At 43.3% G+C, this 16,054-nt stretch overlaps 1 protein-coding gene and 1 pseudogene across 1 annotated transcript; one reads left to right on the top strand and one right to left on the bottom strand.

The window, feature by feature from the left end:
* Positions 1-941: 941 nt before the first annotated feature.
* LOC101768193 lies at positions 942-7,836 on the bottom strand (annotated as a pseudogene).
* Positions 7,837-9,633: 1,797 nt separating this feature from the next.
* On the top strand, positions 9,634-13,870 carry LOC101760871. The gene is made up of 10 exons (XM_004973768.3): positions 9,634-9,871; positions 10,598-10,844; positions 10,963-11,175; positions 11,629-11,709; positions 11,786-11,872; positions 11,967-12,062; positions 12,150-12,203; positions 12,296-13,300; positions 13,407-13,446; positions 13,541-13,870. The coding sequence occupies exons 2-10, from the start codon at positions 10,605-10,607 to the stop codon at positions 13,687-13,689; spliced, it is 1,965 nt and encodes a 654-aa protein (XP_004973825.1). The 5' UTR covers positions 9,634-9,871; positions 10,598-10,604; the 3' UTR covers positions 13,690-13,870.
* The last annotated feature ends 2,184 nt before the right edge of the window (positions 13,871-16,054 follow it).

The following is a 16,054-nucleotide window of genomic DNA, read 5'->3' on the forward strand; positions in this document are numbered from 1 at the left end:
TCCCTTTTCGCGGCGGTAGAGAGTAGTAGACCCTGTCACCGCGCTATGCAACTTGCAGGAAGCTTCTAGAAGAAAGCGCGTCGGTGTAGTTTACCAAGCAACTACCGGCCAATTGCCCTGCGTTGTCTTTCAGGCGTCCGCAAACGTCCGCAGTGAAGATACAGAACGGCCAGCGATGTGTTCTTCTTCTTCTTTTTTTTTTGAAACTTCCAGCGATGTGTTCAGACAAACACATTTCAGATTACCGCAGAGAGAGTTACGGACGCGACTCTTTAAACAGTTTTGGCATGCATCCTTTTTATTCATCAGCCGTTTTTCAGCAAAAAAGAAGAAAAAGAAGAAGATACAGACTGGGTAAACTCATTCCGCGACAAATTTATAATCCAGCGTGTTTAGCTCGATGCTGACAGAAAAAAAAGGGAAAGCGAAAGAATGATGCTTTGCTTCGCAACGCAAACGGAATCAGTACCCTGGTCCCTGAACCTGGGGCACCAAGTGGAACAGCCAACGCCCAACGGGAACTGAGTTGGGTATACGATCCCACAGGCTTGATTCTATTCGTAGCATGATGCTGGAATGCAAATTTTGATTGTATGTGTTCCTGAAAACAACTGCAATTGGTAAAAACGGTAACATGTTGACTTGTCAAGTGCACTCCGCCTATTGTTTACATGCGGATCTAATCTAATGGAAAAACAAAGTGCTTAGTTTCCTCACTGCTTTGCTAGCTGGTGTACTGGTGCAGTCTAAGGTCAAAAGAGTGAAACTGCTATGCATCTCCTTTGAACTGGAAAATATCACTTCATCCGTCCAGCCGATTATACACGGTTCTCCAAAGTCTTGCAACTTCCCAGGTACCCGTGGTGCTTCATGCCTTCATCTGCTTCGGATTTGGAGGCGCACAATTCTCCAAGTCTTCTATCAAGAAACTCACTATGATCCTAATCCTCGTCATCGCTATCGCCATTCTGTGAATTACAAAACGGAGTAAGGTAGTTTCTGTCGTGCAGTGAAGGAAGGAGTGCTGCAAGGACATAAGAGGGGAAGAAAAAAAAGGTGTTCCGTAACGATGAACTAGCAGAGTGTGTATCAGCAACTTTGGAAATCTTGCTCCCGGGAACAAAAGTGATTCTATTCTGATGATAAATCCAACTTTACCTTCTTTGGGTCTCTCTGAGTTTCAGCTTAAACCTGCTTGCAGTGGTACTGCCAACCTCGCCATGTAGTTCAATATTGCCAACATTCTTGCCGTTAGAACTGTCCTGCTCCTGCAGTCAACAACTCAGAGATCATTACCAGTCATATTTATGAGCTAAACTATGTGCCTCAAACATAGTGCAAATAACGCAGCCCAAAATGTTGAGGACCACCTCATCTCATCAGTTATATAAATTTTAACAGCAAAAAAATAAGTCAAAAAAATTTAAGTGCATTGTACTGTCCCAAACCAACAACAGTTTACTGATGACATTTATGGAAGATTGAAGAGAAACTTAATTATGCCAGCAATCATCATAGTATAGATATTATTGAAGCAAATGTGGTGTTGGTAAAAGCTATATTATTACTCCCGTCGTTTTTAAATATGTGATGTTTAGGACAAGCTAATTAGTTCATTCCACTCTGATAGGCAGAGTTACAGTACCATATATCCTGCTTGTTATAAAGAAAATACCTCAAATGGTGGATGATGATCATTAGTACTATTCCCCATCACATGTAGAGCTTCAAGCATTGTGCTTGTTGAGCCTCCAATCATAAGTACCTGGATTGGAAGGGTTTACAGTAGCAGCACCGTCAGTAGAGCCAACATAATTTCCTAGTTCCTGCACTGATTTTTTTCAATAGTCGGTAAACCTCAAAAGTCCTTCTACTATATATCTTCTAGTGCAGTTTGATATCTTACTGATAGAACAACTATAGATATGGTAACAGTCAGAATTGTCTGGCCATGGCCCTCAGGAAGATCATGAACTGACTGAAGAGCAAGTGTAAAAGCCATTGCCCCTCTAAGCCCTGGTCATGCAAAAAGCGACCAACACTTAACATAACAACAGAAATATTATACTTATTAGTGAGCATTCTTGTCAGCCTGCTTACCACTGTACCAAAGTGCTAGTTGGTGTTGCTTGGATATTTTCCAATGGGGTGGCCGTACCATATTTAGCAAGTAGGCACACGAGAAAACATTTGCAGCCCTTCAAAATAAATGAACATGAGAAAAGTTGCAGAGTAACTTGAGTAAACAATACAAATGTATCTCCTTATAGAGCCTACCTAGAAGCACTAAGCTCGTAAAGCTATCTTATTCTAAGTTCTACAGACCATGCTGATTTTATTGCAAAGTCCACCGGGTGCTGTTCAGCTGTTGGATCTTTTATTTTCTTTTGTTTTTTTATGGCAGTGGTGCTGTCAGAGGGATGTATTGGATATTTTAGGCTGTTTGAATTGTTAGGTTGCTATTCCTGTTCTAGCTTATGAGATTTTTTTTAATAAACTAAAACCCCTCAAGGGTCTCAATCAATAGGAACTGATCAAGGCTCATTGAAAAAATACCTCACAACTAATATGAAGATTTTCATCAGTCAACCACAACAAATGCTAAGGAAAAAGCAATACCATATCACATAGGAAGGATTTATATGTACATTATAAGGTATCTTTGTTTTGAAACATGATGCGCAGTGCAAAACAGCATCAGAAAAAAAGGGTGAAGGATACAATTGAGAAAAATATGAACCCAATGTGGGACCAGCTTTGACGCTCCATAGTAATATCAAATACCAAATAAATGAATCTATGTAGTGCTTAGACGTTAATTTAAATGCTTATCAAAAGTTCAAAACAAAAACACATTCTCTCTAATACGCAGGAGAGATGCATATCGTTTCTTAAAAAAAGAAAGATAAAAAACAAAAATACATCCAAGTGTTAACTTACACAAAAGTTTCTGCCAATGATGAAAGCAGATGGAAAAAGGCAGCAGTGAATCGCTGGGAATCTTGTGACAAGTTTGAAAATGTTCATCTCTTCATCACCTGAAATGAAAGTTCCATCATCTTGCAAGCAACTTCAGATAAAATGTTGAAAAATGAATTCATGAGACCATGAATGCCTCAATTAAGTTGCACCCACAATTCCAGTAAAAAGTATTGAGACTATGCCAGATAGACCAAAGCCTTAAGCTAGCATGTACCTGAAAACAAATAGTCAATTAATCCTACATTCCTCAAAGGCAAACAGACAATGATTCAAGTAAGATGCACTTACGAGAAGTATGGGAATAGTACAAACAAGCAGCTTTCCAGATTATGTAGGCTGAAAAATATAAAATCAGATGAGGAGGGAGGCGCTGGCCTCGTGGATGTAGTAGAGCCTGCGGCGGCGGAGATGGCCAAGCACGAACGCCAGCACCAGCATCGATATTTGCAGCAGGATCCCCACCCCTGCCGCTTGCTCCTCCGTCACCGACCCGGTCGCGGTGCCGCCGCCACCGCCGCCATACCCCCTCGTCGGTCGCCGCACCGCACAAACTGCATAAGTTCCCTCCACATGTCCCAACACTTTGGTGCCTCATTTGATTCGTTCGTAGCTCTGCACTCTACTATTCTTTCTACTACTAGGATCGTGCCCGGCGTTGCTACAGGCTTACAACATAATTAAATAAAATAAACCACCTTAACAAGAAAGAACTACAAGATGGACCTACAAGAAGCAAAATAATTAGCATAACAATTTAGATGCACTAAGGTTTTTGCTCACTAAGATTCATCAACAAAACAATTTTTCTACTTTGCAAATGACACATCCTTGCCCATATGCCCAAATATATTACAACTTTGGTTTTTCATCTTGACAGAAGAAATAATCCTAACTCCAATTAATCCTTCCTCTTTGTACTTCCAAATCAGCAAGCACATGCCTTGCAAGTGGGTGTTCATCTCTCATGCAAGGTGGGGTGTGCATCTAAGTAGTGTGGTTCCTAGATTTTGCATCCCTCCAGAGCTCATCTACATGTCTGCTGAATGGGACATGATTTAGATTTGAAGCTAAAATCACATTAATCAAGCTTCACTTATGGAAAAGGGCTTATCATTTAAGAATCTAATAAATCACACTGATGATTATAGCTTCCAAACATAACTGTTTGCTAGACAAATTAGTAGCACGAAAGATCTCAAACAGATTTAGAGTTTGGAGCACGATCAGTAGACTGTTGAAGAAACATAGATACAAGCAGGATTTTGCAGTTGGAAAAAAAGAATAATGATTCAAAACAATGTACTTTATGGTCATTTATCCTTAAAAAACAACCAGAAACTTCATATATATTGTCAGGGTTAAAAAATCATTCTGGTATATAAGCCACTTTAACAACGTAAGTCCCCTGGAACAAGCATTGATAAGCATGTACCTTATCAATCTTTGATTATTCTTTGTGCTTTCACAGAAAAATAGGTACTCGATACAAATTTCAACATTTAACAAGTAACATCTTATCTCCTAGCCCCGGTAGGTGCTCCCAAATACAATTTTGACTTTAACAAGTAACATCATATCTCCTACCAATTAATGCAAGGATGGACATATACTATTAATACCAATATTCACCTAATTGTTAAGAGATTAAATGGTATGGGAAATTCAGCAACTGATCATGGCAACATTGTTTATTTACCAAAGTATTAGAATCCTGGATTCATAACTCTCCCATGTAGTCATTTGTAACATTAGTATTTATTACCAGACAGCCAGGCATTCTCTAGTATATTTATCCATCAACATATAGCCTATAGGCCATTGTTCCTTATAAACACAACAAAGCAAATGAGCACAGCTCAGGCCTCAAGAGCAACTAATCAAGTTCCAACATCACTGCAATATCATACTGAGACATCTTTGGTCCAAGAAAGAACTCATGTACATATCACAAAATAGCAAAAGTTCAATTACCGAGAGCCCTTAGCAATTATGTTGCCTGTTAGATGGGGAAAACAAATATGATCAATAATTACTGAGTTTAGCATAGTAAATAAAAAAAGAATTTCGCAAACCATTTATAACACTTTGAACTTACCTGTTTACCTTTACCTTCACATGAGCATAAAAAAATTAGAAAAATCAAAATATGTCTCAGGTGTTGAGAATTCTATAATACAGAACAATATCAGGAATCACGCAAGGTGTCTCATCTCCAAGAAACAAGAATAGTGCAATTTCTATTCAATATTATAGATATGGCTATGCTACTTTAAAAACAAGAATAGTGCAATTTTCTATTCAATATTATAGATATGGCTATGCTGCTTTAAAATAGTAACATGTGCAGACAACATTATAGCAAGTTACCCTGTCGTTCACTCACAATATTTAAGGCACATCATGGCATTAGGCCATGATTTCGTTAGCACTTGTAAAAACACTACTACTTGCATGAGAACTGGGAAATCAAAGGTTCTATATGAAATCTTGCCCACGACTGAGTTTATAGATACATCTAATAAGCTATGAGTTAGAACATTCAGTAAGAACATCCATTCAGTAAGTACACACTATGTTGTAACTGACAGAATGAGGATGGCAGCTTATATTAGTGACATTTAAATTTTCGGAAAGATGCCATGATAGTGTAGCAGCTGCATTTTCAGAACAATTTCAGGACTATCCATAGCGGCTGCATTTTCAGAATATTTGGTTTCTAAACTATATCTACACACATCAACAGTGGCAATTGTTTTACATGCTAAGCACTAAGCAGGCAATACAAAATTGATTGTCAGACAAAGACAGGTGGGATCAATCAAAGAGCAGTGCTGATAGTGAAAGGATATTCAGTCTTGTAAGGTCCGGCTACTCATTTATGTAAAGCAAGAATCAAACTTCTTACATGAGCTGACCAAGAACAGGCTGAGTTTCCCCTCACGCTCCTAGCTTGTTCAAAAAATTCAGTTACTCCTCTGAAGCCTGCAAATGACAAATTAGTACCTATGAAAGGATAATAAAACCATCAATTTATATCAGTTGCTTCTCTGAAAGTAGCAAAAAATAAAAATGCACCAGCAAATTAAGAACTTCTAAAGCCCTTCTCCTCCACCTTCTCCCATCACTTCCAGGCACATGAAACAAAATGACATCAGGATTATAGGAAAGAAAGTGCAGCAGGACAGACTACTTGGGAGGGTTTTAATCACTTTTCTATTTTTGTAGTATGAAACCAGAATATTAATAACTGGACATATCATTTATTTTTTGGGTTGTAGTTCTAACTCAAATGATCATGAAGCCTTTTCTTGTTTGTTGTTGTAATATCCCCTTATCCTTCCACACTTCTACAATAATTTCCAATCAGGCAGTTATTCCTTGTAGGAATTCTTATGAAATTACTCCTGATAGGAAGGCAAGGCAAAATCAAAATTATTAGCACACAATTATTGATTAAAATCGAAAAAACTCTTGTGTGAGCACCTTGTTTGCAAGAATCTAATGCAGCGTGTGCTTAGGGCTCATGAATGAGTCCCCTAAAAAAATTATATACACGTGCTTAAAATTTTCTAAAGAAAGAAGAACAACCAGCTACTGTATTGATATTAGTGAAGTTAAACTACAGAATGATATGATCAAATGAGACATTCTCCAAGTGAGAAAAGGAATTGCTCATACCCAAACTGGTGCCCAAAAGATCTGCTAACCGGAATCATCAAGCGGCTCTCATCTAATATCTGTGTACAACCTCTGCATTTGAACAGAAGGCAAATGAATTCACATGTTCTGGATGGAAGAGGAGAATGGCCTACAGGATTTACCAGGACGTGCGGCGACTGGGAGACGTGCGGGCGGCGACTGGGAGCTGCGCAGCGTATTGGGGGCGCCGGCCGCCATGCGAAGGACAAGGACCGGCGGCGGCGTTGCCGGAGGGCGCGAGCGGGCGGGCGGGCGAGCTTTTTTTTATCGGGAGGTTGAGGTTGACGGGAGGAGGTTATGTGTTTGGTTCGGAAGGCGGGATATACCGTTTCCTGTCTGTTTGGTGGGGGTGGGATGAGATGATCGTATGTCGTCCGAGAGATTGGGATGAGATGATCGTGTTTTTGTTAAAGAGATTGGGATGAGTGGTATGGATGATGTTTTTGATATTGTTAGAGCAACTCTAAGAGCTCCCTTAAATTACCCCTAAGGAAAAATAGGAAAAAAAGTTGCTCCAACAGATCCCCTAAACCTCTCATAAATTTACGTGCGCCCGCATCTGAAGCTATTTTTCTGCAAATATGCGCGACGCTCCTCCTCCCCTAATCTGCCCGCGCGCCCGCGATTGCCACTAGCGCCTCTTTTTCTGTGCCCGCGTCATTTTCTTGTGTGGCGGCGGCGGTGGCAGCCCTAGGCCTTCCCCGAGTAGCAGTGGCGACGCAGGCCTTCCTCGAGCGGTGGGAGCGGCGGCGGCAGCCTTCCCCGAGCGGAGGCAGAGACTGGGGGAGGACGCGGCAGGCTCAGGCGACGAGTAGACGCAGGCGAAGGTCCCCTTAAGTCGGTGCCCATGAGACGACGCGGAACAGCCCGTCGTCTGAGTTGTTGTTGCAAAGCAGCGCGGCGTTCCAACTACGCGGCAGCCGGCAAGTCCAGGTGGCAGCTGTCGCCGGCGGCGAGAGGGTCCCAAACGGCAAGGCAGATCACTTGCGCCGCGGCGGCTCGGTGGAGGAGGACGCGACTGGCGTGGGCATTGAGCACGTGCCAGTCGCGGTGGGACGCAAGTGGCGAGCACGAAGCCGCGGTACGGACGAAGCGGGCGGAGCAAGCCTCGTCACCGCTGGCGTGGGAGACGTCGTTGCAGAGGAAGCCCAACATCAGGGTCGGGTGGCGGTGGAGGCCGCAGAAGCGGAGGCGAAGGGGTAGGCCAAGACAAGGCGACACCAGTGCTTGCAGACGAGCGCGGCGCAGACAAGGCACGGGGTCGTCTGGCGGGGAGCGGAGGAGGATCTCAGCTCGTCTGGCAAGCGCGTATCAGCGGCGGCTCCATAGTTGGATTCGGTTTTAGCTTGCTTTGTTCTACTGGGTCAGTCAGAGTTAGAAGCCAAGTGCAGCAGTGACACTGCACTGAGCTAGCTGACGGTGCTGCGGTCGGAACCAGGCGAGGAGTAGGAACGGCGGGCTGGTTAGTTGGCTTGCAACGGGGTGTCACTGCCATCCTTGTCCACACTTGTCGCTGGATAGTGGACGAGAGAGGTCGGTGATGGGTGAAATGGATACGATGTGAGGAATCGAACAGAGGCGGTCGGGATACGATGGATTTGGCTGGCGACGAGCTGTGCTCGAAGGAGATGGAGCTCTGGAGGTAGAGGGTGGCTTTGTTCTGGAGGCAGGTCCGATTACAATGACGTGATAATTTTGAGGAGTAGTTTTTAGCTGTGGCTTTACATGTTTTTTAGAAATTTTTTTAGTATAACTTCTAATACATCGTTTTAGGGAAGATTTATTAGGGAAGATTTTTTTGAAACTCTCTTGCGGTCGGCCATTCCGTATGTCATTTGAGGTCTCACGTGTCATCCTCTGTCCATATCTTTTTTTTTTCCTTTTCCTTTTTCCCTTTTATCTTCTCCTCGCCGGACATCCTCCACAGCTCGAAATCCTCCTCCACGCCAGCCTCCTCCGGTCCTCTCCCCACCGGCTTGCTCGCCGGAGGAGCTCCCGCAGCCGCGCACTGGAGCTGCCCGCCGGAAAATCTCCCGTGGCCGCCCGCCCGAGCTGCTTGCGCCGCCGCCCGTCGGAGTCCCTCGCGGGGCCGCCCGCCGAGAAGCTCCCGCGGCCTCCCGCCCGAGCTGCTTGCGCCGCCGCCCGTCGGAGATCCTCGCGGGGCCGCCCGCCGGAGGAGCTCCCGCGGCCGCCCGCCGGAGCAGCTCGCGCGGTCGCCTGCGGTGCCCCAGGTTTTCTTTCCGCCCCGCCGTCCTCGTCCCCGGTCCCTCCTCCGCGCGCCAGCTTCCTCCGTCGTGCGGCTGGTCTCGAGCTCCCGCGCGGACAACGAAGACGGCGCATCACGCCGTGGATGCGGGCCGCTCGTTTTCGAGGGACGGGTCGTCCCGCGAATGTTCGCTCGGGACGTCGGTTCGGATGTTTGAAATTAAGAGTATTAAATATAGATTAATTATAAAATTAATTGTATTGATGGAGTCTAATTCGCGAGACGAATTTATTAAACCTAATTAGTTTATGATTTGATAATATGGTGCTACAGTAACCATTTGCTAATGAATAAATTCGTCACGAATTAGCGCAAGATTGTGCAATTAGTTTTATAATTAGCTCATATTCAATTCTTCTAATTAGTATTTAAATATCCGACATGATACTAATAAAATTGTGCAATTAATTTTATAATTAACTTATATTATATGACAGACAGATAGGCAGACCGACGTACGAGGAAAAATGGGAGGACCGGATGACGTAAAAAATCAGTCTTAGTTTATTTTTAAAAAAGTAGAGATTCTTGCTAATCTCACACACTTCGTTAAAAAAAAATCTCGCCACACAAATTGCACAAACAAAAGGAGAAGGCGCCCTTGGGGATAGTCGTAGGCGTAAACTGCTGTCCGTCAGGCATGACGTAATCGACGGAACGCGAAACGGCGTTCTTATAAAAACCAACCCCGCCCCGTCACGCCTCGTCGGTCGTCAGCTCGTCATCGCGCGGGTAGCTGCCGCCGCCGTCGACGGCTCGACGCCGCGTTCGCGAACGTTCCGGTCGCCTACAAATATCCGGCATCCAAGGCCGGCGCGCCGACGAGGCCAACCGAACTCACTCGCATCTGGAAGCGACCCGACCCGGTTTCCCCTTCCTCCACCAGCTGATTCACGCGCTCGACGACGGGAAGCGTCTGTCTAGGTGCGTCCTTGGTTGCTCAATCGCTCCCACCCTCAAATTCGCTCGCTCTTTGTTTGTTCGTCTTAGTCGGATCAGCGGCAGTATCTATGGCTCAAATTGGCCCGGATGGTTGTTTCTGGGAGTTGAATTTCGCCATTTCGGTCAAATTGGGGGGCTAGCTTTGGGCAATAATTATTTTGTGGGGAGGTTTGGGCAACAATTTTGCTCGAGGGATTGGTGAAATGTCTTACGGTGGCGCTTCCTCCCTACCCTACTGTGACGCAAAGGTGGATTATGCTGTCAAATTGTTTGTGGCCCCCCTACTGTGATTCCAAGGTAGATTAGGTTTTGATGTGGCTATGCATCCTATTAGCAGTGGCAATCGCCCCTCTTTTGGATGGGTGAAGGCTTGATAATCCACAAACTCCTCATTTTGCTAGTGACAAAATGTGTGAAGTTGGAAGCAGTCTAATAGTAATATCTGTATTGCTAAAAAAAAACTCGACCAGTGGGAGAGACGTCCCCCTGATTTTGTCTTAAGAAAATTTGCCGCGACTCGAACCTGAATATCTGGATTGCTCAACTTGGTTCATGATTGAGCCCGTGGTGTTTGTTAGATTCTCTTGAGATTTCGAGCTTTCTTTCATGCCTAAGTCTCTAGCTTCCTTGCCATAACTTGATAATTAGCATTACCACATTCTTTTGGATGATCTATGAAATTGATAGCATAAGGTGGTCTTGTATCAGGAACAAGATGGAAGAGAGCAGAATAGCTCGAATTTCAGTCACCTGGAGGGGCAGACAGCTTGATGTGGATGCAGATCCAAGTTGTACTGTGAAAGAATTTGGGCAACTGCTGCAGGATTTGACCAGTGTTAAACCAGAGACATTGAAGCTCATTGTACCACAATCTACTAGCAAAGGCTCCAAGTTAATCACACCATTTTCGGATCCTCATTCAAGCTTGTCACTGAATGAAGCAGCTATCAGCGAGGTAAGATGTGGCTAGCGTGCAATATTTCACCCACTCATTGCCATGTGGCTTGCTAGTGGATATTGTAATGGCAGCTGGCTATTGGAATCATTACGACTGATTTTTTTTCTTGTTACAGGGAAAACCTATCAGAATGATGGGTGTTTTTGATGATGAAATCGAGGAAGTATCTGACAATGGAAAAAGGCCAGATCTACGTATAATTGGATTTGATGAGGAAGAACAACGGCTTAGGCAACGATCATCAGGCAGGCCACAGATATCACTCAAACTTCCTCAGGGACAATATATCTTCTGTGATTTTCGTACACTTCACTTACCTGGGATTGAGGTTAGTCAACCCCCTCCTCCACCTGCTCTGAAGGCTACAAGAAATAGATCCCTTCAATAACAATCACCGAAACATACTTCAGATGTTCCAGAGTTCCTTTACAGTGCCCTGCTTGAATTATGCACACTCTTCCCCTCAATCAGTTGATCTGAGCAGAATGCATTTTTAGTGTTGGCTAATGGTTTGGGGAGCTACATCAGTGTGTATTTTTTGCTGAAAGTTCTGCCTAGGACCGCTTGCAAAGACTGAAAGCTGAACACAAAATTGTTCTAATTGTTCTAGTGTCCAATATAAAATAGTGTTGGTTATAAAACCTTTTCCATTTCATGCCACTATCTCTCTAGGGCATGCTAGTAGAAGACTACACATCTCTAATATGTATGATCCTGGATGTGCAATCAGTCAGTTCTGACTTAAGCTGTTGTACCTGTTTAATTTCTTTTTCTCTGCCAGCTGAATCCTCCACCTTCAGAAGCTCTGAAAAGGATGCACATGCTTGCATGTGACCCTGGTATAATTGCGATCATGAACAAGGTAATGATCTTCAAGAAGTAATCCTATCTCTTAATGGACTTTCATCCTTTTCTGACTTTGCTATTGGTGTTTTCAGCATAAATGGCGAGTTGGAATCATGACCGAAATGGCTCCTGTCGGATATGTAGGCGTCAGTCCGAAATGCATTTTAGGCTTCAATAAGGTGAACATAAGCCATTACAATATGTATATTATAGAAAAATTAGTCGGGCATTAGTTTCTGAAAATATACCTGTGCTTATTATTCATGCATGCAGAACATGGGAGAGGAAATATCTCTTCGCCTACGAACTGATGACTTGAAGGGATTCAGGAAGTATGAAAGTATCAAGAAGACTCTACTTCATGAACTTGTGTGTAATTTTTTGCTTCGCTAAAGATCTCCTTACGATTTTTTAAGTTCACTGTATTTGGGTCTTATGGCTATTTTTCAATTCCAGGCACATATGGTGCATTCTGAGCACGATGCAAACTTTTTTGCTCTTAATAAGCAGGTAATTTTTCCTAGATGCTCCCATCATGTTCGGTTGCCATATCTTTACAGGTCATTTTATTCAATCTTAAATCCGCTTTTAATTTCTGGCAGTTGAATGAGGAGGCTGCTTCCTTGGACTGGACCAAGTCTACAGGTCATATGTTGAGTGGTCGCAAAATATTTGATTCTTATGAAGATGAATTTGTTCTGGAACCAGGGATAGCTGCTGCTGGTCACAGGCTCGGGGGAGAGTCAAGTTCGCTGGCTAGTGCTCGTGCATTGTCAGGGGCTGCTGCTTATCAACGTTTCTTGAATGCATCTGCAAAGGAGTATCATGTATCAGGCACTGAAATTAAATATAGTCCAGATGTTGTTCCTCAAGATTTTGTTCAGGAAACTGTGAAGGTAGAGCCAGATCCAGATGATGCTATGCATGTTGATTTAGCAATTGTGACATCAGGGTCTCTGGATTCTAGGTTGTTGGCAGAACAGCATACCATTGGCTACTCTGAGCCTGATCCTAATGATGTTGGCAAGCAAAGTTCTGTTGGTTGCCTAGAACCTGATCCTGATGACTCCTCAAATGTTGATATTCTGAACCTGGAGCTGAGGTTTGATGGAAGACAGCATAGCGAACCTGATCCTGATGATGGTACAAATGAATTTGTTCTGGAATATGGAAACAAGATGGAAGTGGATAGTGAACTGACAAACAACATCACAGTTTTGAAGTCTGAACCTGACCCTGATGATTCCTCAAACGCCATGTTGGTCATTGATGGGAAGCAGGGTGGAGAACCTGATCCTGATGATACTACTTGTCTAGTTTCAAAATCTGGAGATGAGACGGAAGTTATAACAGCTCAGCGTAGAAGCTCCGCAGTTTTGAAGTCAGAACCTGATCCTAACAATTGTATTGGTGATTTAAAAAGCAATGAGCTGCAAATGATTGAAGAACCAGTGGCAGCGCTCTGCGCTCGACTCCAGAAGTCCATTGAAATGCTCCGATTGCAAGCAACACCTGCAGAGGCAGACTCCGCTATTCAAACACTCTTTAAGATTATCAAGAATGTGATAGAGCACCCAAATGATATTAAGTATAAGAGATTGCGTAAGGTATAGTTGTCTGTTCTCATTTCTCATTTTTCTTGCAAACTGTCATGTATCGTTCATATATTCCTGCAAATTTTTGATGAATTTTCCTCGTTTGCCACATTTGCAGTCCAATCCACATTTCCAAAGGAGTGTAGCGAACTATAAAGGTATTACTGTTAGATCCACCAGTTGTCACTGCTTTCTAGAGTCTTGAATTGTATTGCATACTGATTGTTTAATCTCTTTTTACTCCAAAACCAGCTGCCATGGAGGTTCTTGAATTGATCGGCTTCTGCGAGGATGTTGTCTCAGATGAGATTGGGCGTGCAGAGACTTACCTGGTATTGAAAAGGAACGATCCTGGATTGCTATGGTTGGCAAAGTCCTCTCTTGAAGTCACTCTGGCTTGATAAAAGTTTATATATACTCCATCCTTGCTATTTTCTTTTGTGGATACACTGGGCAAGAGAACTAGGCATTGTTATCATGTACTGTTTTCTTGTATAGGCACTGTTGTATACCTGTATATGAACACACAAGAACAGAATGCTGATTGCAACTTTTAACTTTCTACTCTTTGTTTTGACTGGATGGCTTGCACGTACTCCCATGTGATGTACTGATGAAACCTAACCACACGCCAGCAAGCCAGCAAGGTACCAAGATTGACTGATTGAGGATTTCATTGTACATGCAGCTTTGAATTGGCAGGTCATGCTGCAGTCAAAAATAGTCAGGAGGAGCAATCTTTTCAATGTGGCTGAGCTTCTTATACCTCCATCTCTTCTCCTCTTGATATGCAAACACTTGCTACTAATAATGCATTTATTATGAAGTGTCTAGTTGCCTCTTGCTGTCTTGCAACACTTCAACATGCATCTTTCTTTGAGAGGGATAGAAGAAAGGAATGGTGTAAATGCTAGCCATTCTTAGAGAGCCTTCTCGAACAGCAAAGACCTGCCGGTCTTCCTCCATTTTGATTTTTCAGTTTTCTCCATTTAAATACTGGGTTCGGGTCCTCGGATGATTTGAAGCAACCTTGGTTGCTGCTTCTTTTCATCGCCCTTTCCAGTTTGTTTTAAAATCCTGAGGAAGACAGGCTGGCAGCTCGTTGTCCGGGCAATCTGCGTCTCTTCCCGTCCGCAGATTGTGGTTGACGTTGCCTACATTTGGACCATCTTGGCATCCTGCCTGAACCATAGGATTCTGAGAAAAATTTTAGGAATTCCGTTTCATCTATTCTGGACTGACCACATTTACTTTATGCGTAACAGGAGAAATGGGCAGCCGACGAAATGTTGTATTAAAATCAGTGTTGTATTGATACCATGCAGAGATAGAACCTTTGAATTTGTACGTCTGATACAGAAGCATACCTTTTTGTACCGGTACTAAATAGGATATGCAAGCCGTGCTATACTGCAGCAAAATCAGTAGCACTGCATCAGGATCCAATGAAACTGGCCTTGTGTGCTGCTTGGAGCCTCTGTTAATTCTTTTTTCAAAGAAGGTGATGACAGTTGGCTACTTGCAGTCACGAAAATGCTCATAATTCTTATGGTGTGGGCTCAAAACCCAGAAAATCATTGTTCGAAAAAACCCCCAGAAAATCACGTCAGAATATACATACAAATATCCCAACCAATTAAATTGTTGGCAGAATCGAACTCCGGGCACCAAACACGAGAAGCAAATTGCTCTAACAATTGGTTAGGAGAAACCCAGTCCTTGCAGCAAACTGAATAGTGAATTGCATTAACACAGATTACAAGTTTCTTGAAACATGAAAAATATACGGACTAAAAGGCCAAATATTTCTAGAAGGAAACAATAGCGACCGCTTTTGGTTGCTATGTGCTAGTAGAAATTGATATAGGTCCTGCTTATCTCCGCTTATCTGGGCAAGCAGGATTGTCTGGTAAGCCTGAAATACTCCTGAGGCGGATGATAGCTAAAATGTCCCGAGTAGTAAAGCGTCGTGCATGCCGGAACAGGATTTCATCGAGGATTACCTCGCCGACAACATCATTTCCTCTTCCATGCTGTATTGTCTGCTTGTCTCGACATCAAGTCCTTCCATGATTGACATGTAACGAGCTGCAGTTTGATCCCTATCGTTCCTCCTTGAAGTAGTATTATGATGGGCATGTTTCTTTGTAATAACTCTCAAGTTTTCAAGTGTTATCTCAACTTCCCTCGATGTTGAGCGATCTTCTCCATTCAATTTTGCGCACGTTGCCGCTAATGTGACAACTTCATGAACTTGTTCACCCTCCTCCTCCAGTATTTGAGGGTCTATTATGTCAACCAGGTTTCTTTCAGTAAGTAATGATGCAAAATGTGAAACAAGACCGTCACCATCATCGGATTGGTAGACAAATGGTTTTTTTTTTCTAGTAAGCAATTCTATAAGAAGAACACCAGAACTAAAAACATCACTCTTTTCCCCTGGACGGCTGTAGTCACTCCGGTTTGATCAATCGAGATATACTTTGAAGCTCCGAAGTCTGATATCTTTGCCGTTAAATTATCATCAAGAAGTATGTTAGATGACTTGATATCTCTATGGAGTATTGGAGTTGATGCAGCTGAATGTAGATAGGCCACTGCTTTAGAAATTTCGAGGGCAATCCTTAATCGGTCATCCCATGATATTGATACCGGTCCTTCAACATGAAGATCTTGGGGGCGCAGTTTTGGAGGCTGACCGGGCGGAAGTCCGTTGCCGCTATGACGAACTCTTTCTTCGGGAGCAAGACAGGCGCGGTTCACAGC

The sequence above is a fragment of the Setaria italica genome, chromosome VI, assembly GCF_000263155.2.
Source record: "Setaria italica strain Yugu1 chromosome VI, Setaria_italica_v2.0, whole genome shotgun sequence".
Lineage (NCBI taxonomy): Eukaryota > Viridiplantae > Streptophyta > Magnoliopsida > Poales > Poaceae > Setaria > Setaria italica.

What these genes read in the sequence shown, in the direction of transcription:
- LOC101760871 (XM_004973768.3), top strand. Translation starts at nt 10,605, where the DNA reads ATGGAAGAGAGCAGAATAGCTCGAATTTCAGTCACCTGGAGGGGCAGA. An exon ending in TTCACTTACCTGGGATTGAG is followed by an intron (nt 11,176 to 11,628) that starts GTTAGTCAACCC and finishes TTTCTCTGCCAG; the next exon opens with CTGAATCCTCCACCTTCAGA. An exon ending in AGACTCTACTTCATGAACTT is followed by an intron (nt 12,063 to 12,149) that starts GTGTGTAATTTT and finishes TTTCAATTCCAG; the next exon opens with GCACATATGGTGCATTCTGA.